Raw genomic sequence first — 26,370 nt, forward strand, 5'->3', positions numbered from 1 at the left:
ATGTGCAACGTAGAGTGTCTTATATCCTTTTTTTCAGCACAATCTATAGGCAATCTGATGGGAAAAAAAAAACATTTTCACCAACTATATAAACACACATGAGCAAAAAGTACTCAAAATGTTCAAAAATCGGATTTAATTTGTGAAATTTGAAAATGTTAATTAATTAAATGTATTGTAAATTATTATTTATCAATAATTAGTGAATTAATATCTTATTTTTGTGAATTCTGGCCCACAGTTCGTTCTGGGAGCTGGAAATAATTTAAGCAGTAATCTTCCATTACATTTGCTATTATTATTATCATCATCATCGTTATTATTATTATTATTGTTGTTGTTGTTGTTGTTGTTAAATAGCAACAGAACACCGATGTAACCAGCGGTTTTCCTCCTCCCCAAAAGAGATGACTTCCTCCAAATCTGTGTGACTCTTTCTTCAAAACAGTCTCAGTTTCCTGCACAATCTTCCTGTCCTGATGCTGACGATAATGTGGTGCTTGTGTGACAAAGATATGATATAGTTCCTTATTTGTGAAGCTCAAACCAAAATAAAACTTCACAAAATGTGCCGTGTTCCTCATTTTGGTGACACAGTTGATCTGAGACTAATAATAATTATGACTTCATTCTCGAAAGATTAAAAACTGTTTTCTTCAGTTTGGCCCAAACACTCAAAACTTCTGCACCCACTGATCTCACAATAATCACAATATTTAATATCACAACATTTTAATGAATGTAATATCACACCAATAATTGAAACCCTACGGAAGCATATTGCATTCACTTGAAAAAAAAAATATGGTTTGATTTTCTGAGTAATTATTTCTGTTTTTTGGAGTAATTCATCTTTTAAAGATTATTTTTTTCATGGTTGGTTATTTTTTTCTGATTTACTGAATTTTTTTAGAGAGCATTTGAAACAATGAACACATTCATTCCTTTATTTAGAGTTAGGGTTAGGGTTATTTAGTTTGTTTTAGTTACACTGGGACATAGTCCTGTCCTTAAGTCACATAGGTATTACCATTAGTTTGTTGACTTTAAAAATTATCCAAAAAAAACAAACCAAAAAATGAATTACTCAGTTTTTTCCAAATGAATGCAATGTGCTTCCGTAAAAACCCTGAATATGAAGACATATTGCATTTCCTCTAATTGGAAGGCGTTTAACCTGATATTTTGGCCTCCTGTCAAGAACTACTTACATCACCACTAGTTTCATGTCTTTGATAGAACATGATGTCGATATTGTAAATTATATTCCTGTTGAGTGTGGCTGACAATTGGTATCTGGTTACAGGTGACATCTGTATGAATTTCCATTATGCAAAATGTCAACATGGTGAATCATGAGGCTTCAGAATTAGAGTTTGGTCTAAAAATATTTCCCACCATGACCCTGTCTGGGCTCCGTAGGGTTCAGATTCCTATGGGGAAGTCATACTTGGTTGCCGCTTGCTTGAAATTGAAATAAAAAGGGATTTTTGGCTACCGATCACAAGCTTGAATATTAAATATGAGTCTGGAAGAACGGGTCAGCACAACAGTTGTAGTTGCAGTAAGTCCAGTTTCTCTCTTTACTGCAGTATTCCTGTCCTCTGCTACGTCTGTGACCCTCTGACAAACACTTCTTCTAATCAGGTCATTCAGCATATTTTTAGACAACTGGACCACTGACTCCACTGGACCAGTCTCTGCTAAACTCTCAGGTGAATTACTGAGCATCCGCTGTATCAGGGAAGGCGTGGCTTGTTTCTTCTCCCTCCGCTGTGGAGATTCTGTTTTCAGTTAGTTTGATTTTCTGTTTACAATGAGAATAACTTTGGACGACATTTTGTGAGGATGGTGGTTGTGGCGTAAGGTGGAAGTGATTCTATTTTGCCATTATTAGTCCATTATGGACTGAGCAGAGGTCTGTGTTCTCTGAGTGTCTTCTCTTGTGTGACATGAAACTCTTATTTGTGTCATTTTGTAGTTTCACCTTATAGGAAAAAAGGTCAGAGGGCAATGGCCACACCGTGTTGAAGTAACAGAAAGGTAATAGTCACCATTGTTTACAACCAAGGTATGAAGATGAAGACATCTTTGAATGCACATCATATCAAACCTGGATGCAAATGAGCAACAGCAGCAATAGACCACACTGACCATTTTATTAGGTACATTCATTAAGATTCATTCATAATTAAGAGATAATATCTCATTTTTCTGACTTTGTATCTCATTATTATGACTTAGCATCTTATTATTATGACTATCTTATTATGACTTAGCATCTTATTATTATGACTTAGTATCTTATTATGACTTAGCATCTCAGGATGACAATATGACTTAGCATCTCATTATTATGACTTAGTATCTCAGTATTATGACTTAGCATCTCATTATTATGACTTAGTATCTCATTATTATCACTTAGTATCTCAATATTATCACTTAGCATCTCATTATTATGAATTAAGTTTGAAGCCTGTCAATCAAACCATTATAGATTCAAATCTGCAGCACTCAGTCAGTCGATTCAAGAGTGTAATACACTTAATATACACATAATACCTAGTGAAGTGAGGTGTGTCTGTAGTAAATGCAAACATGACGTGTCTACTATGTCATCATTGCTCACTTTTATAAACTAAAATAACTATACAAACATTATCTCTTCGCCCTAAAATTCAATATTATAAGAGATTATTATAAGACTGGTAGTACACAGTAACCCTTTCATACAATAAGACTTGAATGTATATACATATATGTATATATATATATGTATATACACAGTATGTTTATGGGAGAGAGGCTGAGCGGTCATTCATCAGTAAAGAGGTGGTTTTGTGAAGGACTTTATGATCAACAAATAAAGGATAGCAGTTGCAAAATAGAGGACTGTTTATGAGTTCCAAATGTCAAAAATACTTAAAATGCTGCTTTTGAAATTAGTCATGTTCCATATAATTTAGAAAAGACAACTATAGCATTTCCTGTTTAAAGATGATGTCAGTGTGAATACACTCGTGGCTGTGTCTTACTTTTAAACAAAACAATTCATCATAAATTCCTGTGACAGTCCAACCCATTTTCAGCCTGACACTGAAAATGAACTGATGCTGATCAGGTTATTCCTCCTCCTGCCGCCTGATGAGACCACTCCCACCGTGAGAGACGCAGGAGGACAGACAGCTGCCTCATTTAGAGACACTTCAGAGTCCACGTACTGACGGTACAAGAGGAGGACACCCTCACACCTGATGAGACAGAGACAAACAGAGACACACCCCTCGTCCACACAGAGGGTTTGACTGTTATTCCAGGGTCTGCATGTGACCAGCACTTCACCTCCTGTCCTCTGATGGAGAAGTAAACTTAAAGCGGAGAAAAGGAGCTGTTTATGGCACAAGACAACTGTGCTGCGTCTGTGCTGGATTCACACGGCGATGTTTGATGTTTTGCTGGTGAGTGGACTTGTTCCCTCGTTTGAAACACGTCTCTGTGTGTCTTACAATCTATTTATAAAAATGGTGACCTGGGAAATATGTTAGTGGGGTGGTTCACTTACACAGCGCAGCCGAGGCAGTGAGGTGAAGCTCAGAGAGAATTATTTGCGCTCCAGGGAAGGCTCCCTGTGTCAAGTAAGTACAGTGTTTGGAAAGGAATTACGGTGGAAAATCATGTTTAACTTGTTTACACAACGTTAACCTGACAACACCTTCACTCACCCAGTGAAACAGAACTTCTGCTGTTGCACAGCTGCAATAAGCAGTGACCAAAGCGCAGAGAAACAACACATTAACAGTTCAGATGTATACAAATACACAGAGTTACTAGAGTTTTCACAACACGGTCACCATGTTAACAGATGCCACGTGTAACACGAGCACTGTTTCTATCTGTACATCATCATTACACACTATTGTGATGCTGTTACTTAACAAACAAGATAGTCCAGTATTATACGCACGCAATAACTCTATGTTCCTCGCAGCTTGTTGTTTTTTATGCACATGCAAAAAACAAGTTATCTTCTTGAATGTGAATATAAGCAAGACATTTGGGGACATCGTCATTTTAAGTTTGGAGAAGCAGATTGACATCTGAACGACTCACTTCACACAGATTACTCTGTGATACTGTCTGTAACTGTAGTTTCCGCTGTGGACCCGTATTGTCTCGCGTTTCTTATCCAAACAACATGAAAGTTGGTGCTGCACGCGCTAATAACACCATCAAAGGGACACTTCATCAAAAAAAATATTTTATTTTTTTTACTAATTTTCAGAGATGCATGTGTCACGTGATCATCGAACGGCCGCTCTGACACACGTGTCCTTTAACAGACAACAATACTGAGCCTCTTTCAGGTCTTTCATCTGTTTCAGAATCAGAATACTTTTATTAACCTGAAGGAAATGGTTTTGTTACAGTTGCTCCATATCAGACTCAGTAAGAATCAGAAAGAGCACACAAGTTAAAAATTAAATTTTTTTTTTAAAGAAATTAAGATTAAAATGAAATAAAAATAGCTTCTTACATTATATTACATGTACATGTCATTTAGCAGACACTTGTATCCAAAGCAACTTACAATAGTGCATTTCGACATTTGGATCACAAACAAGAGCTACAAGTAAGTAAGTGCTTCAAATATGCCAAAGTGCTGTCCTGCACTGATCTGAGATGTTGACATGGTTGTAAAAGCTCGTTAGTAGTAGTATGGAAGTATGGAAGGCTGTTTCCGGCACATGGGGAAAAAAATAATGCATACAAGTCATAATTAAGAGATAATATCTCATTATTAGGACTTAGTATCTCATTATTAGGACTTAGTATCTCATTATTAGGACTTAGTATCTCGCTAATATGCTATAGTATCGCGTTGTGATGTAGTATCTCATTATTAGGACTTAGTATCTCACAATTATGATATAGTATCGCATTGTGACGTAGTATCTCATTATTATGACTTACTAATACATATTTTTATGTCAGTGGAGGAAATGGGTTTCCATATGTAGGCCACCTGCCAAGTTTGAAGCCTGTCAATCAAACTGTTATAGATTCAAATCTGCAGTACTCCAGTGTACTGTCTGATTTACTACCATGGTTGCCATGGTAACAGATGAGAGGCTTTGCAGAAGCAACTCATTCAGCTATACCCTTTGCATTTCTCCTACAAACACCGGATGGGCACTGCACTGCACAAGTGTCCCTGGGAAGTCACCTACCAAGTCCGAAGCCTATCAAACGAACTATTGAGCAGCTGACTCAGCATCACGTGCACGTCTCACAAGTGATACATCAGTGCAACATCTGAGCTGAGCTCACAGATCATGGCATCATAGATATGACGAAGCCAAATAATCCAATTTGTTAACAATAGAGGGTTTATTTTGTTGTTTGGGCAAACTAACCCTTACAGGCCGCCATACATCCATCCCTGATTCTATCGTACTCGCATGTTAATGTGAGGTGACAAGTTCATGTATAAAAAACAGGCTTGTGCTGTATGCTATTGCTTTAAGTTGAAGTGAACAAATGTTTCAAAGCAGGAGGCTGGTGTGATAGAGAAAAAGACATTGATGGGCAACAGTGGGACTCCCACATCCTGGGCCCATCATGACCCCCCTCAGCCTTCATTTTAGCCCAAGCGGAAGCAGGCTATTCTTGTCCCACATTGTGCTGCAGAGCTGTTCTGATGCTGTCCATTGTGTCCCAATGGATTTCCATGACTCTCAGCGATTTCAGTGGGTCTGCGCCTTTAAACCCTTCCATTATGGCCGAGTCCGTGTTGCAATATTTGCTGTGTAGGCTTTTGCATTCAGTCCCTTCCCCGGCCACTAACCTTTGACATTTCAGTGGACAGTTGTCACACAGAGAACGCAGAAACACTGAGTATACATGTATGATGCTGCTGATGTCAAATGCAAAAGCACAAGCGATGTTAAATATGCAAACTCCATTTCCACAGAAGCTGCACTCCTTACAAATGCTGAAAAACACTGACAAACAACTTTATGTGTTACACATGAACAAACATGAACATTTAAAGAAACTGATGAATACAACAGTTACACTTTTTAATTACACTTTTTAACTTTTTGGGAATTGTAGATAAGAATTGTTGTAGCTTTGCTATTGGAATGTTTGCCAGTCTTGCTTTAAACAAGACATCGCCAACGTCTGATTCTACTCCTCAGCATCTACATCAATGGTGCGGCTAGAGGTCGACCGATATATCGATATTTAGCATTTGTGCTTTGATAACAACTGTGCTTTGATTACCAACAGTGCATGCTCCGTACACACAGACTGGAGGTTATATTTATCATATTATTTATCGCATATAACAATAAATAGAGTAATAGCTTTGCCTGCTGGAAAGTTCTACACCTCCCACTTGGCCTATTGATTCCTGAGTCTAAGTCGGCCACAACTAATCCAGAATTTTACCTTTCAGATGTAACATTCACCCACAACTGGGTACATAAAGCTACTTTCTTGGGTATGAATGTGTTACACACAATATGGATAGCGAATACGAGTAACAAAAATGGAGGAAATGTAGTGGAGTAAAAGCTGCTAAACTATAAATATGGTCCCATCTTGACACATAAACCACACTTTTGTAGTCATAGTCACACAAACACTGCTCACAACAGTGCACGATAAGGTGCTTCAACGTTTTTGCATTGCAGTGCAGCGATTTAAATAATTTGTCAGATGCGGTGATGAAGAGTACAAGGCTTTGTTTGTTAGCTTCCTCGTTAAACCTGTCTCATTGATGATTATCATCGCATACAAGGCTGTGTAACACAACACATTTATTGTATTAATTGTTTGTTTTTTTTCGATCACAAGACTGTGTTTAATTTGGTTTGTAAAATCTGTCTGTTTACAACAACAATAAAAACATGCCAGTGAAAGGTCGTTGGTTGTTGTATGTTCTCTATTAGGATTATATCATCATGCATTTAGTCATAAACGTTTTTTCCACAAAATGTATTAGAGACATTTTATCTTGCATATATCTCATAAGTGTAGATCACGCACTAAAATCTAAAGTGGAATGGGCATATATGGGCTTTTTTTTTTTGCTTTTCCAACAAGTGATTCAACAAATTACAGATTTTAGTTTGTATTGTTTTTGGAGAAAGTGTCCCAACCTTTCTGGAAATGGGATATGTGTAGTTTAGTGGTTAAAACACAATTTGAATTACCCAAACACAGGTGTTTCCTCTTTTTGAGTTTGTTGAGCTAAAACACACTCAAACTAAGCTAATTTAATTAACACATTTAATATATTTTCCAATTGCAAAATACCAAACAACATGACACACGCTGTTGCTTCAAAATAGAGAAGATGTGGCCTAAACCAACATTTAGAAATAATGGTTTGTTTGCATTTCCTGCTGTTGAAATCAAGGGAAGCAGTTCTTTTATCCTGTGTTTGCACACAATTGTTGTTCAACTCTGACAATATGTGCTCTCTTGTCTCAGATCTTTCAGGCAACAGCTTTATTGGTGAATAATCTGCTGCTCTGGTGACTGTTTCCCAGCAGACCTCGTGGCTCCCATGCATTGCTGAAAGGGGAAAACCTAGGATGGATGAACCACCCCGTGCAGCTCTGAGGCATCACAGTTCCACATTGTCAACCGCAACAACTTCACTCTTCTCGGCACCTCTGCACACACTGACACAACCAGCTGCTTCAAAGCCACTGCTGACCTCAACACCGACACGGGGTGACGCGCTTTCAGAATGTTGTTAAGATTCCGTCGCATACGCCGATGCCAGTTTCTACAGCTGATGACCACCTGCCTGGTGCTGTCCGTGGTGATGGTTTGCTGGGAGCAGCTGAACACAAACGTCGTCAGCCACATCAAGTCCTACTCCTATCGCTACCTAATCAACCAGTTCATGGACATCAACAAGAGCTTCACCATCCCACGTGAGGAGGCGAGAAGGTTCAGCGACTTCCACTACCTGCTGGACCACCCGGATAAGTGCACTGGACAGGACGTCCTCCTCCTCCTCTTTGTCAAATCGTCGCCAAATAACATTGAGAGACGACATGCCATCAGATCTACCTGGGGGAATGAGGCCTACATCCAGAAAAGTCTTGGAGTGACAGTCAAGGTGTTGTTTGCCTTAGGAGCCCCTTTCACAAACAAGGACAAGCCAATGTGGAGTGACACCAGTGAGTTGGGCTTTCAAAAGCAGCTCATCTTCGAGGACCAGCTCTATGGGGATATAATTCAACAGGACTTCTTAGACACTTTTCACAACCTGACCCTGAAGCTGATCATGCAGTTCCACTGGATGCACAGCCGCTGTGCACACGCCCGCTTCCTCATGACGGCCGATGACGACATCTTTGTCCACATGCCCAACCTGGTGAGCTACCTGCAGGACGTGAGCAACAGGGGTGTCACGCAATTCTGGATTGGCCGAGTGCACAGAGGGGCCCCGCCCATCCGCAGGAAAGACAGCAAGTACTACATGTCCTTTGATATGTACCGCTGGATATCGTACCCTGACTACACGGCGGGGGCCGGGTATGTTATCTCCAGCGACGTGGCGGACAAAGTCTATCAAGCCACTTTGACCATGAACGCCTCTCTTTACATAGATGATGTGTTCATGGGCATATGTGCCAACGCCATTGGTGTCACACCGCAGGATCATTTCTTTTTCTCAGGAGAGGGCAAAGCACTTTACCACCCGTGCATCTATGACAAGATGATGACCTCACATGGTCACGTGGAGGATATCCATGGCTTGTGGAAGGCGGCAACACACCCGCAGGTCAAAAGGGGGAGCTCTGGAGTCTTTGGCAGGCTGTATTGCACAGCTGTGAAAATGGCTCTTCTTTGTAAACCTTACTATCTCAACACTTACCCCTGCAAAGCAGCCTTTTTGTAGATTATTCAGGTTTGGATGTGTGTCAGTACGTGCTATAGAGAAACTTTGGACCAGTGCTGCAATTATTACCTCAGTCGTTTTAGCTGGACACCCATGTCTGTCAAAAGACCGCCATGTGGTCCGAGTTGCAGGAAGCGAAGAGATTGCATGATGCGCTTTTCCACTACATAGTCCTGAAACGACACGGCACGACACGGTTTGGTTCGTCTTCCATTACTATAGTACCTCCTCAACATGGGCGGAGTCATCACTGCACGAAACCGCTGTGACTTCCTTTTACACGCGACACACTAGTGACTTGTAAAGCAGGTTCTTGGTGCACTGAATCATTCTGTTAATTAAAAAGATTGGTTCACAGAATCCTTCAGTACTTCCTGCATGACTGGAGCACAGACTCCGTCTGACTCAGTCACTGAACTGAAATACTCCGTGACGACACTGTGATGGATCAGTGGCAGTCTGTCGACGTGTAGTATCGGCTCAGCTCGCCTCATCAGAGCAGGTACTGTCGCTAATGGAAAAGCAACGGTCAAGCTGTGCTGGGACTATGTAGTGGAAAAGCCACATGTTACTGTCACAGAATGAGATCACTGACCTATCGATGACCTCTTGTTAATTGGAGTGAACATATAGAACGTGCTGAAATAGGTTTTAACCCAAGGCCTCATTTACATATTTAATAAACTTTAGAGTGAATTTATTATGCTGTTAAAAGCCCGTTTAACACCTGTGACAATTGTGCAATGATGAGTAACAATGTGTGTGTGGGCTGTGAATTAATAGAACACTCAGGAAACAGACTCTGATTCCATGGGTTTTACTGCATAACTCTACTTAATTTAATCATCATTTACCAAGAGAAGCTGTTGAGTCTCAAACCAGAATTCAGTTCTTTAAACAATCTAAAAGATGGTGCGAGACAAAGGTAACAGAAAGGGTTCCTCTGTGACACTCATAAAGACAAGAGTAAAAGTCTTTATGGATACAGAGAGACCACCCTACAAAAACTCCTACAACTCTTTCTGTGAAGAGTTTGCATGTGCATCATCTCACCTTTTTACTGTTTTATAACCTAATGCTTTAACTTATGCAATATTCTCTATTCAGTGTTTCTTTGCCCTGGAATGTGTTTTTTTTTTCCCACGACAGCTTGGACCGTATTTCTCAAAGTCAAACTAATTTTAATGAAATGTGTCTTTTGTTGTGCTGACATGTGTACGTTATGAGTGACAATCATTAGTGGCACATACTGTAGATTGTGTGAAGGTTTTTGCAGTGGTTGTCAATGATTGTACGGGAAACACTGAATAAAATGACGTTTCATTTATGACTAATGAGAACATGCACCTGCAAAGCAGCACTTCTGAAGCTATATGACATGGTACTGTGTAGGTTAATTTGGTCAAGTTATGTGAGCAGACTTCCTTCTGCCCGTTTTTGCGAGCTGCCTCCAAACTACTGCACATACTGTGTTGTCTTGTTTAACTCCCAACTGGTTGTTTTGGCACAGCAATTACAGTACATTTGGTTGGTTAGGTTTTTCATATCGTTTTCTATTAACCTAATAAATGATGTTGCAGGGCTGCACAATATATTGAAAATGCAATGTTTTGTAATAATAAGTGTACGTGCGTGGGGGGGTAGTTAAGATTTTCAATTTTTTTCCAATAAAATCATGTTGTTAGAATGGAAAGTAATGCATTTCATCATGTTAGCAGCGAACCCAAAGCAGAGATACTCTGCTCACATGAAGTGAAGAGGGTCAACTTTTCCTTTTGGGAGAATGGACCTTTAACTGAGTTTGAGATCACAAAAAACAAGATTTCTTTGTAATGTATAAATGTATATGAAATGAGTGTATGACATGATGTACTGCAGGTGTTGTAGGTGTACACACATCTATATGTGTGTATACATATAGTGTACATACATATATATATATATATCTATAGATATATATAGAGATGATGAACGTCAGAAACCTTCACAGGCAAACAAAGGTGGGTCTCATTTTTCTTTGTCCGTCATCCTTTCTGCTATGGGCACAACCATGTCCTCGCCAACAACACTGGCTGTTTAACCATGTCCTCGCCAACAACACTGGCTGTTTAACCATGTCCTCGCCAACAACACTGGCTGTTTAACCATGTCCTCGCCAACAACACTGGCTGTTTAACCAAACCACCTTCAGTCAAAACACGAGTAAAAATGTCAGCGCCATCTGCCAACGACGGCCTCTCCCCGTCTCTGTCTATATGTTTATTCATGGCACCTCATCCTGAAATGTGACGAGCTCCTGGATTAGCTGTTCTCCAAACATCTGCTCTGTTTCCATGGAAACACAGAGACGAAAAATGTGCACTGTGAATTTAAGGCAAACAGGTTTTCAGTTACTGATGACATGAACAATATGTGACCTGCTGAAGTCTAATTTCACAACAAAGATAACTTTACCTGTTTTCACTCAAGTGATCATCACTGAGAATCAGCCGCTGATTGACAGGTAAGTCATTAATGAAACTCATCATAATTCGCTTTAAGAGCGTGGGGAGGTGGCTGCATTGAAAAATAATTACGTTGACTGAAAGTTGGAATACTAAATATAGTCAATCGCTCACCACCTGAGCCTGAACGTGAAACTATAGCTTGTTCAAAATAACCTTTACAGGAATAAGACCTGACTCCATGATATCAAGGAGGAGTAATAAAAATTAAAATATACATCAATAAAGAATACATATAACGCCAGAATAAAAAAAACAAGTTACACACAAAATGAAAGCAGTATACCGTAAATATTCATACGCTTTCTGATTATGAAAGATTGACATGAAAGACATTAGGGATGTGGCCCATCTCATGTCAACAGATCAATGGTCCACAATTTAAAGGCTCCAGCAGCAAAGGTCTGATCACACTTGGCGAATGTTACGACAGACGAGTGCAGTAGCTGATGAGATGAGGTCATCAGATTGGGAGAGTGGGAGAGAGTAGGATATGAAGAAATGATCAGAGAAGTGGAGTTACAGTGAGGTTGACTCGTCGGATGACTGGATGTTAAAGTCGCACAAGTGGTGTTTGAAAGGAGGAGGACATCTAGTTCATCCAAGACGTCTCCCAATGGGCCTGGTGGACAGTAGATGACAACAATGGTTAGTTTTACTGGATGAGTTACAGTTACTGCATGAAATTCAAACAAGAAGTGTGGCAGTGGGTAAAGAGTGAAAGTCCAGTTGGGGTTGATGAGCAGACCTGTCCCGCCACCTCTGCCAGTGGATCTGGGTGTGTGGGAGAAAGAGTGGGCGGAGCAGAGAGCCTCAGGGGTGGATGTGTTGGACGGTGTTATCCAAGTCTCAGCGAGAGCAAGGAAGTCCAGGCATTGCTCTGTAGCAAAGCCAGAGATGAACTCAGTCTTGTGGGTAGCTGACTGGCAGTTCCACAGGCCCCCTGCGACAAGGTGTTGGGTGTGTGTAGAGATTAACTGTTCAGATTAAAATGAATTACAATCACAGTATTGCATCATGATTTGTGATGATATTTCATGGAATTTCAAAATAAAAGTCTTTACTTTTTTTTTTAGATGAACCAATATTTTAGCCCAGAACTCTCAAATTTTATTTGCAGCCAGGGTTCAAGAATGTTGCACTACTACCTACAGACCTACATCAAGGTACCCTACCCATCTTGATGTAGGTCTGGTCTGCCAGGCTAACAAAATATAGCACATAATGAAAAACATGATCATGACGCAATAAATAAATACATAGGAAAAAAAAACAGGGGCTACTCATAGTCAAGCAGAAGCAGATTAGAGCCCCTGCTAGGTCAAGGATTGGGGGGGTTTGAAACCTCTCCTCTAATATATAACTCTGATTTGTATGTCCCTATAGTCTTGGATAAGGCCTTACTGCTTACATGCCACTAGATGGTGCCAGAACACAACTCTTGTTTCACTCTAATAGGAGTTAATCAATGATGGCTCTGTTCACGTCAGATAGGACAGTACAACAGTGAGTCTGCTTGCACAGTGAATATAAATGGAGAAGCGAAATGGAACTCAGCCATCATTAATGTGATTATTTACCCCTGTGCTGTTTCCCAGTGTGACCTGTCAAAATATCTGACCAGCTCATTATTCACCACTGCCAAATGGCTTCTCAGGTTCAGTAGTAGCCTGAGGATTGTTTTCATGGGTGGATACTTTTAAATAAAATTGGGTACATTAACGCTTAACGCACAATAGATCAAAACAAAGTTTACTTACAGCAATCTGATTTTATTTAAACTATTACCAGGGACTATCTGCATTTTCACCCGTGACCAGGGAACTAAATAGAAGTACCGGGTAGATTTTTTTTTTGTTTCTGCTTCAGGATAGAACTTTGCACCTTGTTGTGCTCCAGCATTTTATTTCAGCCAATCAATCTCCACAATAACATGTAAATTCTCCTGGCTTCACAGCAATCAGAATTGTATTATATACGTATATACAATTGTATTGTATAAAAAGTAGTCACACGTTACAATCTACTACTGTCTGAGAGGGACCATTATATATTGTCATCTCACTTTTAACTTCAATCCAATCAATGTTTGTTTTTTTTTACCCTTGAGTACTGTGAGCACAATGCAGGTGGAAAAAACTACATTACTAATATATATATATATACATACATATATATACATATATATATATATATATATATACATATATATATACACACACATATATATACACATACATATATACATAGATAAAAAGAAAAGAACACTTATTCAAAATATGGGGCTCAAATCAGGTTGGCCACATTCATTGGCATCTCCTCCATGGTTGTGTTGTAAAATGTCGAAATGTCTCGAAGAGTCCTCTTGTCTTCGTCGGTCACAAAGTTGATGGCAACTCCTTTTCTGCCAAAACGACCACCACGACCAATTCTGGAGAGAGTAAAGGTCGAGTCATGTTACACTCACCAGAAGACTGAGCAGCTTATTTGGTGCAACATGTGCAACATTCTGATTTACCTGTGGATGTAGTTCTCTCGGTTGGTAGGAAGGTCATAGTTAATGACCAGGGAAACCTGCTGGACATCAATACCACGAGCCTGGCAACAAACAAAAAAAATAGACTTTCAATTGTGGCATTTCTGCTTTGGAGATAGACAAATGGAACACTGAGCACATGGTGATGTCGCCCAAGAATAAGTAACAGATTCCTACAGTAGAAGAACCCATTGTGGAGCATGAGCTTTACTCTCCCAAAAGTTTGGATTGCCAAGTCATTTTTGGACTGTGGCAGAATTTATAACCTTTTGGGTTCGATTTTCACACATGAATTTAAACTTGACCCAAGCAATCTTTCCACCATATTGCACCACATACTTACCAGAAGGTCAGTGGTGATCAACACTCTGCTAGAGCCAGACCTAAACTCCCTCATTATCACATCACGCTCCTTCTGGTCCATATCACCATGCTGTGAATACAAAGTCATTTCAGTTGGGAAAACTCAGCATGAACATAAAAACAAGCGACGATCTGACTGTCAAAGAACACTTCCTACCAAAGCAGAGACTGTGAAATCTCGAGCGTGCATCTTCTCAGTCAACCAGTCGACTTTTCTTCTCGAGTTGAGAAAGATGACAGCCTGAGTGATCGTGAGCGTTTCATAGAGATCACACAGGGTGTCCAGCTTCCACTCCTGCAGACATCATACAAACAAAGGCAGATTATGCTCAGGAATGCACCATCGACTGAACAATAAACCAGACAAAAACATGATGGAGATATGCAATGTAACGCACAGCACCTTGAGACAAAAGACACTAGACTCGTCTCACAGAGCACCAACTCAGTGTCACATTTCATTACCAGACCTCCCCTCCTCCTTCTCTCACTCAGCTCTCAGACGACTTCTTGGCATTTTTCAAAATCAGGCATTGGGCAAAGTTAGCCTGAAAAGGAAGGGTTTAGTCACTCTGTAGGTAAGAGGTCCCTCCGAGCCTTATTTCCAACACTGTGCCCTTTTCTTTCCTTCTCTGGTGTACCCATGCTGACACAGCGGGTGCTTGAGGGAGAAGGGACATTTATGACTGTCATACAGGTAAGACAAAGGACCGAAAGCGAACTCACCTCTCGTTCTACATTTATGTAGAACTGCTTGATGCCCTCAAGGGTAAGCTCCTCCTGTTTTACCAAGATGCAAACAGGTTCTCGCATGAACTTGTTGGTCACCTCCAGCACATCTTGTGGCATGGTAGCAGATAGCAAGACCACCTGGAAAAACACAACAGTTTTAAAGTGAAACTCAGCATTACACCTCTCAGGGTCCACTGATCAAAACTTCAGTGCAGCCTTTTCAAAAGTATTAACTGTATGACTTTATGGCACTAGACCTTGAGAAAGAGGCCAATTAATATTAAGAAAGAGGTTTGACCACAACTCATTTCTGGTACAGTGCACAACAGTCGCCTTCGACGCAATACTCTAACATTTTTGTGTGAAACAGATGAGATTTGGATCATGCAATCATAGCAGAGTTCTGTTAATGCAGAGAGGAAAACTTACTTGAATGTGTGTGCTCAGTTTCTGGAAGATCTCATAAATCTGGTCTTTGAACCCTCGACTCAACATCTCATCAGCTTCATCCAAGACAAGCATGTTGATCCTCTTTGGGACTATACAGGAAATGTGATGAAGAGGTCACAAGATAAAGTTTATATAAAAGCTTTTCTTGCTAATCAGCACCCATGATACTTACACAGATGTCTCCTGTTCAGCATGTCGAACACACGCCCTGGTGTGCCCACAACTATTTGAGGAGCCTCAGCCTGTAGCTTCTGTATTTCGCTCCGCAGATTGGTCCCCCCGATGCAGGTGTGACAGGATGCCCCCATGTAGTCACCCAACGCCAGAATCACTTTCTGGATCTAATCAGAGGAGACGAGAACAAACAAAACAAAACATTAATTGAAGACAATGAGGCATGATGGGACTTGTGGCTTCAACAGGTTGAAAATCAAAGTGATCAGCAAATGAAGGTAACTCTCCATTGTTATGGGTTTAAAAATGGTACCCTAGCACTTGAATCAAGTGTCCTCACTATGCTGTCTGGGTCTGAGACACTGATGAGATCTACATGACCTCAGGAACAGCATACCTGCTGAGCAAGCTCTCTGGTTGGAGCCAAAACCAGAGCTTGGGTCTCCTTCTTCTCTATGTCCAGCTGCTGCAAGATAGAGATGGCAAACGTGGCCGTCTTGCCAGTGCCTGACTGGGCTTGGGCAATGACATCTTGGCCTAATGGCAAGGGGACAAAGATTATTATTTGTATTTTTTTTGTTTGTTTTTTTTAAAAGCAAAGAAAAAAAAGATGAATTCCAATCCAATCACAACAGAATGTGATAAACTTACAGCAATCAATGAGTTATCCCCATTATTGAGTTGCGATGGATTGTTAAAAATCACTACTAAATGTAGTTTCTGTACCTTGGATGCAAGGAATGATTGCCCTCTGTTGGATGGCAGATGGTTTTTCAAAACCATACGCATATATTCCCCTGAGGAGAGCCTCTTTCAGGTTCATGTCGTCAAAGTTGTCTGTAATCTCATTCTGATTGCTCTGGATAAAATGAAAACATGAAAAGGAATAAAGATGAAAAAAGAACAGACTCACTAAACTCTTTTAAATCACTTCATAACGTCCTTCTCATTCTTCGTCTTTGTTTTTTCATGACAGTTACCATCAGTCATGTTGCATTACCGTCTGACTTGTTGTTCTCACCTTAAAATCCATTGTTTTCTTTGGTGTTTCACATAGGTTATTGTTGTTGGTGTTATACAGCAGTTGAGATTTGGAATATTGTGTTAATGCCTGCCTCTATTTGTGAATTCTTTGTTAGTAGTGGTGGTGGTTAACGGTGACATGAACGTATTTGGGGTTTAAGCAGCTCATAATCAGACATTTCAAAGCCATAACAGTCTTACAGGACATCAAAGCAGTTGACGATGAGATCATGTCCTTTGAAGAAAAGCTGCAGTGCACAGCCGATTCAATTCAATTCAATCTTACCTTTGCAGCGCCAAATCACAACATACATGATGTCATGGCACTGTACATAGTAAGGCAGAAAACTTTACATTATAGAGAGAACCAAACCGTCCACACAATGAGCAAATACTAGGCATCTGTAGAGAAAAAACAAACTCCCTTTTAATAGTAAGAAATCTCTGACAGAACCAGACTCAAAGATGTGTGGCCATCTGCCTCGACAGGTTGGGGTGAAAGGAAAAATGGGGAACAGGAGAGGTGGGGGACAGAAAAGGAGGTAGAGACAAAAGAAAGGGACCAGGTGCAGTTGTGAAAAACAAACAGCTGTATCTTATATTATAGGATTAGACAGGACATTTCTGAATCGGTAATGACGTGTTTATAGTCAATGTAATTTATACAACCAGTAGCAAAGATTGAAAAGAAAAAATATACTGACATAGCACAATACTATGACTGTTAATGATGACAATAGCCTCAGAACTGGATCCTACAGCCTGCAAGATGAGAACAGGGGGAGAGACAGACAGGAAAAAAGGCAAACTAGGGAGAGAAAGAACAAGGTAAATAATCGAGTACCTTTTGTGGTGAGGTTTCATGCGAGCCGAGCAGGTACTGTGCGGGGCGTCACCAGAATGCCGGCCACTGATTGGTAGAGCACTGTCATTGGAAGGGACGTCCACCACAAGAATCAAGTCGCAGAATGCCTTACTGCAGATCAGTTGGAAAGAGTTAAGAATCCTTATAAAACCATGGGTTTATCTAAGAATCACTAGGGTAATGTCTAAAATCTCAATATTTAATCAGAATTGTGTATTTAGCAACAGCACTGGTGATGATTCCACCACAGTTAATAGGCACTATTTTATAGTTGAAAACCAGCCTTAGTTGGTAATGGTGACACCAGTGGCAGCAAATACCTTCATTGAAATAGATAAATTTCTCTCAAAAACAAACATTACTAACAAGTTTACTTGTAATTTCAGTTTATTAAGACATTCATACAATTCTAGAAGGAATTCTGAAAAGTATTCCAGGGGAAAAACAGCAGGGTAAAACCACATCAGCAAAATATAACCAACCAGTGAGGAATTCTCATTAAGCAAGTGGGATAAAAATACATTTAAATTAATGCATTCACAAAAGATAACAAAAGCAAGTGAACCTACAATATAACATGACATGTGTCCGTTAAGCAGACCAAAACCATACCGCATATATGTTAGCATAACATAGTTTGCAGACTTTATACAGCACTTATACCTTTTAGTCCACAAGTAAATTACTAAATGTTGGAGAACATCAAATACACGCATTTTAATTGACCAAGGAAAGATATACATGAAAATAACTTTCATGATTTCAGACTCCATAGCTTTGTAGCTCCAACCAACCATCGAGGTTAGAATCTACAACTGTCCTAGAGGGACCACCATAGAAATCACCTCGCTTTTAAATGCACACCAAAAACCCGATCCAAGCTTTAGCATTGAGAAGTTTTTTCCCCCTCGAATAATAAGCACAATGCAAGTGGACGATCGCTATCACTGCATTAAAAAAATGATCTCAAATGTCGGACTCAAATCAGATCAGCCACATTCATGGGCATCTCCTCCACGGTTGTGTTGTAAAACGTCTCAATGTCTCGAAGAATCCTCTTGTCTTCGTCAGTCACAAAGTTGATGGCAACTCCTTTTCTGCCAAAACGACCACCACGACCAATTCTGGAGAGAGTAAAGGTCGAGTCATGTTACACTCACCAGAAGACTGAGCGGCTTATTTGGTGCAACATTCTGATTTACCTGTGGATGTAGTTCTCTCGGTTGGTAGGAAGGTCATAGTTAATGACCAGGGAAACCTGCTGGACATCAATACCACGAGCCTGGCAACAAACAAAACAATAGACTTTCAATTGTGGCATTTCTGCTTTGGAGATAGACAAATGGAACACTGAGCACATGGTGATGTCGCCCAAGAATAAGTAACAGATTCCTACAGTAGAAGAACCCATTGTGGAGCATGAGCTTTACTCTCCCAAAAGTTTGGATTGCCAAGTCATTTTTGGACTGTGGCAGAATTTATAACCTTTTGGGTTTGATTTTCACACATGAATTTAAACTTGACCCAAGCAATCTTTCCACCATATTGCACCACATACTTACCAGAAGGTCAGTGGTGATCAACACTCTGCTCGAGCCAGACCTAAACTCCCTCATTATCACATCACGCTCCTTCTGGTCCATATCACCATGCTGTGAATACAAAGTCATTTCAGTTGGGAAAACTCAGCATGAACATAAAAACAAGCCGAGACAAGTGACGATCTGACTGAACAGTCAAAGAACACTTCCTACCAAAGCAGAGACTGTGAAATCTCGAGCGTGCATCTTCTCAGTCAACCAGTCGACTTTTCTTCTTGTGTTGAGAAAGATGACAGCCTGAGTGATCGTGAGCGTTTCATAGAGATCACACAGGGTGTCCAGCTTCCACTCCTGCAGACATCCATAAAAATAAAAGTTTACAGACAGATTACAACAGACGTAATCCCAGAGGGGAGACTGTTTCGAAAATCCATCAAAACGCAGCTGACATGTAACACAGCATCTTGAGACAAAGAACACTGGACATTAAGAAAGAGGTCCTTCCAAGCCTCATTTCGGACACTGTGTCTTTTCTTTCCTTCCCTGGTGTACCCATGCTTACACGGCCACATGAGCTAAACCTGCAAGGTTTGGCTCCTGCAGTTTTAGCAGGGTGCTTTAAAGAGAAGGGGCATTTGTGACAGACATACAGGTAAGAAAACTGAAATTGTTACTCATTCAGTCTTAATGAAAAGTGAGCCAACCTCTCGTTCTACATTTATGTAGAACTGCTTGATACCCTCAAGGGTAAGTTCTTCTTTCTTCACCAAGATACGAATAGGCTCCCGCATGAACTTCTTGGTCACCTCCAACACGTCTTGTGGCATGGTAGCAGATAGCAAGACCACCTGAAGAAACATCAAGTTTTACCATTAAAAACCTTGAACTGACAATGAAAAGGTTCAACTTCACTGCAGTCTTTTCAAAAACACATTTCAATTTTGACTTTATGGCACTAGACCTTGAGAAGGAGGCCATCGAACATTAAGAAAGAGGTTCGACCACATCTCATTTCCGGTAGAGTGCACAATGATCTCCTTCTACGCAATACTCGGCTAGCATTAGTGCGTGAAACAGATTCAATCTGGATCACACAATTATAGCAGAGTTCTGTTAATGCAGAAGGGTATCCACCGACTCCTGAACTGAGAGGAAAACTTACCTGAATGTGGGTGCTCAGTTTCTGGAAGATCTCATAAATCTGGTCTTTGAATCCTCGACTCAACATCTCATCAGCTTCATCCAAGACAAACATCTTGATCCACTTTGGGACTATAGAAAAGAATAGCTAGGAGTGGGTCACACGATCCAAGCTCAGAAAAGCATTTTGTGTTGATCAGGTTATACTTACACAGATGTCTCCTGTTCAGCATGTCATACACACGCCCCGGTGTGCCCACAACAATGTGTGGAGCCTCAGCCTGTAGCTTCTGTATTTCGTTCCGCACATTGGTCCCCCCAATGCAGGCATGACAGGATGCCCCCATGTAGTCACCCAATGCCAGAATCACTTTCTGGATCTAATCAGAGGAGACGAGAACAAACAAAACAAAACACTAATTCAGGACAATGAGGGAAATGTGGCCTGAAAGGACCTGCAAACTTAACATGTAGATGTGTTCAAAGTGATCAGTAAAACAAAAAGTTAACTCTCCATTGCATGAGTCAGTCCCGAAAGATGGTATGCCATCATATCACTCCATTTCCCACATCAACACAAAGTGCAACAAATGAAGCCAGATCACCATTTAGACAAATGTAGCCATGGACAGAGACTACACCAGTCTGAAGAGGGCCCTTTGTTTCAAATTCTGAGAATTTTGACAAGTTTAAGAAAAATGGTACCTTAGCAATTGAATCAAGTGTCCTCAATATGCTGCCTAGGTCTGAGACACTGATGAGGTCATCATGACCTCAGGAACAGCATACCTGCTGAGCCAGTTCTCTGGTTGGAGCCAAAACCAGAGCTTGGGTCTCCTTCTGTTCTATGTCCAGCTGCTGCAAGATAGAAATGGCAAATGTAGCCGTCTTGCCAGTGCCTGACTGGGCTTGGGCAATAACATCGTGGCCTAATGGCAAGGGAACAGAGAGAAATAGTTATTTGTAGTAACAAAATAATTTTCTCAGACTTGGAACAGATCAATAACTTGCTGAGATTTCAGGCAGTAGGGCAAATAATCAATGCCATTGTCACAGGGCATTTCTCATTAGGTCAATTTAACGATATTGAGTGATCAGTGAGAAAATAAATTATCCCCATTATTGGGTAAGTCCCGAAAGATGGTAAAACATCATTTCACTCAAATGTATACCGTTAACCTTCAAATAAATTTAGGTTCTGTACCTTGGATGCAAGGAATAATTGCCCTCTGTTGGATGGCAGATGGTTTTTCAAAACCATATGCATATATTCCCCTGAGGAGAGTCTCTTTCAGGTTCATATCATCAAAGTTGTCCGTAATCTCATTCCAATTGCTCTGGATAAAGACCAAAAGGGGAAAGCTTGTGAGGGAAAACAAAAACTAATAGATCCAGTGAACTCTATTGAGTCACTTATTTAAACCCATTATTCTTCGGGGTTTTGAAGCAGTAGATATCCATAACGTATAACTGCCAAGTTTTTTTTCTTTGCACCCTAGCGCCATCCTTTGAACACTTGAATTACTAATTACCAACTACACTAATTCTATTGCTTCCGTTAACGTTACATATTTCACATTCATGTATTCACTTAGTTCCTGCTGTGCCACATTGTAGTAAAGAGTAATACATGCTTGAATCTGGAAGACAGTGACGCAACATTTTGGGACACCAAACTCATTAATTTGTGAAATCATTTTATTTATGAATCGAGTACTTGTTTGATAAGTTAAGTCAGAAAATGTTGATGTGTTTACCAAACCTGGATGTGTTTGCAAGTCTCGTTTTGTCCTCAACTAAATGATTCAGTTTTAATGATTTTGTTATATAGAGCAAAGAAACCAGAAAATATTCACAAATAATCTAAGAAACCGATTAATCAAGAAGCTTGTTTTTAATGAAAAAGCACTAAAACCATTTTATCAATTATCACAATAGTCGACAATTTAATGAGTAATTGTTGCAGCTCCGAATTAAATTATTCATCATAAATTTGAATTTCATGTCAACACTGACAAAGTCGATATGTTGTCCTGTTCTTACCTCGATGACACCATCAGGCTCCATTCCCTCTGGCCCCCCATGGTCTCTATCTCTTGAGCTGTTAAATCACAGAAATGGTCAATTTCACTTGATTTAACCTGGACATGTTTTTCACAGGACGAAACAAGGACTTGTGGTTTAAATCTGTTAACAGTATTTACATCCGATACTTATTCCCACCACGTGTCGACCATGTGGAGGCTGCATATAACAGTCAGAAAACGTGTCATTCCGCATTTAAAGAACTTACTTAAGTTACGGAACAACGCACCAGCGAAAGTACGAGTCACACCCAGCGTGTCTCATTACAGTCCGGGGCTTCGCTGGGCACACGTGTCGAATTGCACGAGTGGAGCTCCACTGCCTGCCCCCTTTATTTCCTAATTATCTCGTCAAAATTCTATATCGGTTCATAGAACAATTGAAAGCCACTTCGTCTATATTATTATATTACTCACAAGGATCAACATGGTGCTTCGCTCCATTGCCCGTTAGCCAACATGTCGGAAAATCGGGCCTGTGGAGTAGCTTCTGCCGCCTCAATTCTAGGCCGAGCTGCAGCCTGTCCCCACAATTCTGAATTCCACAAAAATTAGCCACAAATGCTAAAAACCTCAAGAACACACAGGTCTGAAAAGGCAACTACAACCGCGACAAGGCACACCTAACTACCTGGTGCGCAAAGGAAATTTGGAACTGCGGCGAAGCTGATTAGCTTCACGTCACAGAGCTAGCACCCATTTCGCTCTGACAGTTTAAGTCTTAAAGCCTCAAATAGGGGCCAATTCGGCAGCACACAACGTGTACGTCACCACAAAACGGTCGACCACACATTAACCTCAAGTATAGTTACAAAAACACCTCCACCATGTAACATTTACCTGTTGTAATCCGCAGACTCGCTAGACATGATCTGGTCCAAACCTCGGCATGCGATTGGAAAGATCAGTGATGGCGATGCCAACTGCCTTTATGCAGCCGCACTATTTTCACTGAGGAACTTAATGCTCGGTGGCAAAAACAGTTGAGTCTCAGTTGACTGACTTAATGATTGGATAACATTGCATTTTATTCACCACCTGATATCTACAATGCTGTTGGTTAATAATAACCGATAAAAAGTGAAAAATGTTCCAGACTATATTTCCCAGCGGAAGGATATTGCAGTAATAACTGGTGTTAGGGCTGTTACGTACGGTGTCTCTGATGGGTCAAACCTAGTGACAAGATTGCGCAATATTTCTCAAGCGCGGGTTCAAGTGGGGGCGATAATTAGGAATTCACTTCATGAAAATGAGACGCAGGGACAACGTGAGCAGGCTTGAAATAAATATTATTAAAACCATATTAGATTGGGAGTTCATTAAAAACAGGAAATGTCGTGGTGAATGCAGTATTTTACAATATTTTACCATTTGCCCTGCATTATTAACAGTGGTGTGCGCAGACATTTGGAAGGTCAGGGGTGAAAATGACAAGGTCACCAGTGGGGAAGTCGCCACTAGTATATGTCATTTCCCACATTGTCACACACCTGTGTATACCTACAAAGGGACATCCTTTACAGCAAAGCATCACTTTCTATCACCAAGATTTTGTGAATATCATTTCCTTTAAGGACACCCTTTGGGACACTGTCATGAAGACTGACTGAAAACAAGTTTGTCTTGTCTTCAGCATTTGCCAACAGAAACTAATTCCTCATACGTATGTCATATCTGTCTTTGTCTTGACCCAGTCTCTGTTGGTAAATGCTGAAGACAAGACAAACTTGTTTTTAATGTACTCTCAGTATGATAACTTAAGTCCACTCCACTTAAGTAACTTCAAATTACATTTTCAGTTTTTTCAGCCTCTCATTTCCACGATGTGTTAAAATGACATGTTTTGGGGTTTTTTCAGCAAGTTTTGTGATCAGTCCATATAATTCCATTTCTCAGCCATGGTGGACAAGCACTGTTATTTTAGAACTGCTAACTCTTGAGGTATATTTACTTTGCTGGAAATGTTTTAATGAATAATCCTACCACAATCTTCAAGAATATTTGTCTTGTTATTTCACAGCTACATATTTTTGACAGTGAGTTACTTGTTCCTTTGAGTTAGCTGTATAACCTAGGAGGCACAGCAAATGTCAGGTTTGTGTGCCTTCTTAAAAGAAAAAACACATTTTAATCCACCCATTTCTTAGGTGTATTGTCTACAAAAAACCCTGGATGGCGCTTAACTTTTAATGGGACAGGAGTGATGGTTTTTGGTGGCACCACTGCGACCCTCAGGCACCTTCCCACTCACTCAGGTCAGCTGTTTAGCTGCTTCTGTGTGAGTGTGCCAAGGACTAAATGCAAGCTCAGAGGGGACCGTGCGTTCACTGTTGTAATCCCAGTAGAATGATCTGCCTTTGCACATTAGACAGGACTGAAATTTTAATTTTCTCTTAAAACTCATCTCTGAGACTATTTAAGAAGTGTGCCTCATGTGAGCTCTTTTGCCTTTTATTTATTATTCTGTACAACATTTAAGTCCACCATGGTTGTTTTAAAGTGCCTATCAAATAAAGGATTAGTTTATATCTAAAACATGAGCATTCCCTGACAGTATTAGCTCAAACATCACATGCTGTTAACATATCATGCAGGCAATTACAGTCCAAATACAAATTATAATGTTTTTTTTAGTAATTAACGCTGTATATTGGGCAATTTTATAATTGAGTATATTTTCCAGATAACATATTTGTACCACAAAAACTCACTTACTCATCTTCTACCACTTTATCGTCCACATGAGGGCCACAGGAGTACATTTCAAGCAGTTTCAATTTGATTCTGCTTCTTTCATGTTACAATTAACAATGTGAGACATTTGTTTTGCCTTTATTCTTCACTTTATATTGTTGAGTGTACAAAAGAATGCTTTTGAACAAATAGTTGAATGCACACAACAGGGGGAGTATCTTGATTCTAATGCACAATAGTGTAGTAGTTGGAGAGGAGTTCCTCCCCTGCAGTAATGTCTCTGAGTGACACAAGGACAACACAGCGCAGAGGCCTCCGTGAGTCCTGGCTGTAGTTGATATTAGGAAGAAATTGGTAGAATTCAATAGGGAACTTGTCAGGCACATCATACTCCTGGTAACACACGTTTGCAGGACAATCATTCGAGCAGTTGTTCACATACTGACCCACGGCAAGTGGGTTTTCCGGAGTGGCTGTTAGCCAACTGCTGTCACTCATCAAGAAGGGTCCCATTCTGTCCCTGCCACTGCATGACTTGAACACCATTTTGGAGATTCCCTTGTCATTTCCATCAACCAAGACACCATCGATACACCTGAACACAAACGAGTTTCTGATAGACTGGAGGAGTATTGGCTCATGGGCTTGATAAACTGTGCCAGGGTACATGGCAACTGTGGCTCCTTTGGGTACCAAGCCTTTGGCGACAAACACGCCCGTTCCAGCAAAGGGCAAAGTGCTTGGCTGCCGTTCAATGTAGAATCCCAGAGAGTGTAACATGGCATCACGTCCACACATTGGATTTCCGCCATATTGGTGGTATTCTTCACGTTTTACCTTTGTGAGAAAATGAGTTTGAAATGCCCGGAGATCCCCCTGATGAGCGCCATGACTTGTGGGCAAAAGTCTGAAGAGCTTCAGCAGGCTCTGTGAAACCTCCTCATCCGGGACTACTTTGTCTTTACAGTGCTCCGTCACCTGCCGCAAAGTGTTCTCATTTTTAGACAAGTTCAGTACAACCCAGGGCACAAATCGGTGTCTGTACGATTTCCATATGTCCCGAAATCGTTGAAGAGCGGTTCTCAACATCAAGAGCGAAATGTGACAGACCCCGACGCAGAAGAGTGATCTTGTGTTTTTGCAATGTCTTCCCGAAAAGTGTTTTCAAAATAAAAGAAAGCGCAGGTTAATATTACAAACTGAATGCAATGATGTTTGAATTAAGACAGGGTGTTACAGAACAACTGGTTTAATGATGATTAAATTGTTAGGAACCCAATAAGTAAATACTTACGGACATGGTATCACCGGTGAGCCTTTAACCTTGTGCTT

The 26,370-nt window shown here is 40.5% G+C and overlaps 4 protein-coding genes, 1 long non-coding RNA gene and 4 other non-coding genes across 10 annotated transcripts; 1 reads left to right on the top strand and 8 right to left on the bottom strand.

The window, feature by feature from the left end:
* Positions 1–3,162: 3,162 nt before the first annotated feature.
* Positions 3,163–9,189, top strand: LOC122765522 (lactosylceramide 1,3-N-acetyl-beta-D-glucosaminyltransferase A-like). 2 transcript variants are annotated; one of them, XM_044019835.1, is made up of 2 exons: positions 3,163–3,461; positions 7,566–9,189. In XM_044019835.1, the coding sequence occupies exon 2, from the start codon at positions 7,766–7,768 to the stop codon at positions 8,927–8,929; it is 1,164 nt and encodes a 387-aa protein (XP_043875770.1). In that variant the 5' UTR covers positions 3,163–3,461; positions 7,566–7,765; the 3' UTR covers positions 8,930–9,189. The 2 variants fall into 2 exon arrangements, with proteins under 2 accessions (XP_043875770.1, XP_043875761.1); XM_044019826.1 differs by having other exon boundaries at positions 3,164–3,461; positions 7,504–9,189.
* Positions 9,190–10,852: 1,663 nt separating this feature from the next.
* LOC122780549 lies at positions 10,853–12,315 on the bottom strand. Its single transcript, XR_006361706.1, has 3 exons — positions 12,182–12,315; positions 11,384–12,055; positions 10,853–11,290 (listed from the first exon to the last, which is right to left on the bottom strand). It is a non-coding gene; the product is annotated as an uncharacterized LOC122780549 (long non-coding RNA).
* Positions 12,316–13,689: 1,374 nt separating this feature from the next.
* On the bottom strand, positions 13,690–16,721 carry LOC122781812 (eukaryotic initiation factor 4A-II-like). The gene is made up of 10 exons (XM_044045844.1): positions 16,710–16,721; positions 16,415–16,607; positions 16,086–16,225; positions 15,687–15,855; positions 15,494–15,603; positions 15,059–15,202; positions 14,490–14,627; positions 14,313–14,402; positions 13,952–14,031; positions 13,690–13,864 (listed from the first exon to the last, which is right to left on the bottom strand). Exons 1-10 carry the CDS (start codon positions 16,719–16,721, stop codon positions 13,720–13,722), a joined length of 1,221 nt encoding a protein of 406 aa, XP_043901779.1. The 3' UTR covers positions 13,690–13,719.
* A 1,224-nt stretch (positions 16,722–17,945) lies between these two features.
* Positions 17,946–23,265, bottom strand: eif4a2 (eukaryotic translation initiation factor 4A). The gene is made up of 11 exons (XM_044025054.1): positions 23,182–23,265; positions 22,301–22,358; positions 21,462–21,594; positions 21,047–21,186; positions 20,469–20,637; positions 20,280–20,389; positions 19,822–19,965; positions 19,331–19,468; positions 19,139–19,228; positions 18,779–18,858; positions 17,946–18,700 (listed from the first exon to the last, which is right to left on the bottom strand). The coding sequence occupies exons 1-11, from the start codon at positions 23,208–23,210 to the stop codon at positions 18,556–18,558; spliced, it is 1,236 nt and encodes a 411-aa protein (XP_043880989.1). The 5' UTR covers positions 23,211–23,265; the 3' UTR covers positions 17,946–18,555.
* LOC122782736 lies at positions 19,565–19,748 on the bottom strand. The gene has a single exon (XR_006361960.1). It is a non-coding gene; the product is annotated as a small nucleolar RNA SNORA81 (small nucleolar RNA).
* Positions 20,063–20,244, bottom strand: LOC122782739. The gene has a single exon (XR_006361961.1). It is a non-coding gene; the product is annotated as a small nucleolar RNA SNORA81 (small nucleolar RNA).
* LOC122782746 lies at positions 20,741–20,817 on the bottom strand. Its single transcript, XR_006361964.1, has one exon. It is a non-coding gene; the product is annotated as a small nucleolar RNA SNORD2 (small nucleolar RNA).
* On the bottom strand, positions 21,346–21,419 carry LOC122782751. The gene has a single exon (XR_006361965.1). It is a non-coding gene; the product is annotated as a small nucleolar RNA SNORD2 (small nucleolar RNA).
* A 1,895-nt stretch (positions 23,266–25,160) lies between the features above and the next one.
* Positions 25,161–26,179, bottom strand: setd9 (SET domain containing 9). The gene has a single exon (XM_044025067.1). The coding sequence runs from the start codon at positions 26,125–26,127 to the stop codon at positions 25,264–25,266; it is 864 nt and encodes a 287-aa protein (XP_043881002.1). The 5' UTR covers positions 26,128–26,179; the 3' UTR covers positions 25,161–25,263.
* Positions 26,180–26,370: the final 191 nt, after the last annotated feature.

The sequence above is a fragment of the Solea senegalensis genome, linkage group LG1, assembly GCF_019176455.1.
Source record: "Solea senegalensis isolate Sse05_10M linkage group LG1, IFAPA_SoseM_1, whole genome shotgun sequence".
Lineage (NCBI taxonomy): Eukaryota > Metazoa > Chordata > Actinopteri > Pleuronectiformes > Soleidae > Solea > Solea senegalensis.

What these genes read in the sequence shown, in the direction of transcription:
- LOC122765522 (XM_044019835.1), top strand. Translation starts at nt 7,766, where the DNA reads ATGTTGTTAAGATTCCGTCGCATACGCCGATGCCAGTTTCTACAGCTG.
- LOC122781812 (XM_044045844.1), bottom strand. An exon ending in GCTGAACAGGAGACATCTGT is followed by an intron (nt 15,604 to 15,686) that starts GTAAGTATCATG and finishes TTTCCTGTATAG; the next exon opens with TCCCAAAGAGGATCAACATG. An exon ending in AACTGAGCACACACATTCAA is followed by an intron (nt 15,203 to 15,493) that starts GTAAGTTTTCCT and finishes GTGTTTTTCCAG; the next exon opens with GTGGTCTTGCTATCTGCTAC.
- eif4a2 (XM_044025054.1), bottom strand. Translation starts at nt 23,210, where the DNA reads ATGTCTAGCGAGTCTGCGGATTACAACAG. An exon ending in CCAGAGAACTGGCTCAGCAG is followed by an intron (nt 20,638 to 21,046) that starts GTATGCTGTTCC and finishes TCCTCTGATTAG; the next exon opens with ATCCAGAAAGTGATTCTGGC. An exon ending in GCTGAACAGGAGACATCTGT is followed by an intron (nt 20,390 to 20,468) that starts GTAAGTATAACC and finishes TCTTTTCTATAG; the next exon opens with TCCCAAAGTGGATCAAGATG.
- setd9 (XM_044025067.1), bottom strand. Translation starts at nt 26,127, where the DNA reads ATGTTGAGAACCGCTCTTCAACGATTTCGGGACATATGGAAATCGTAC.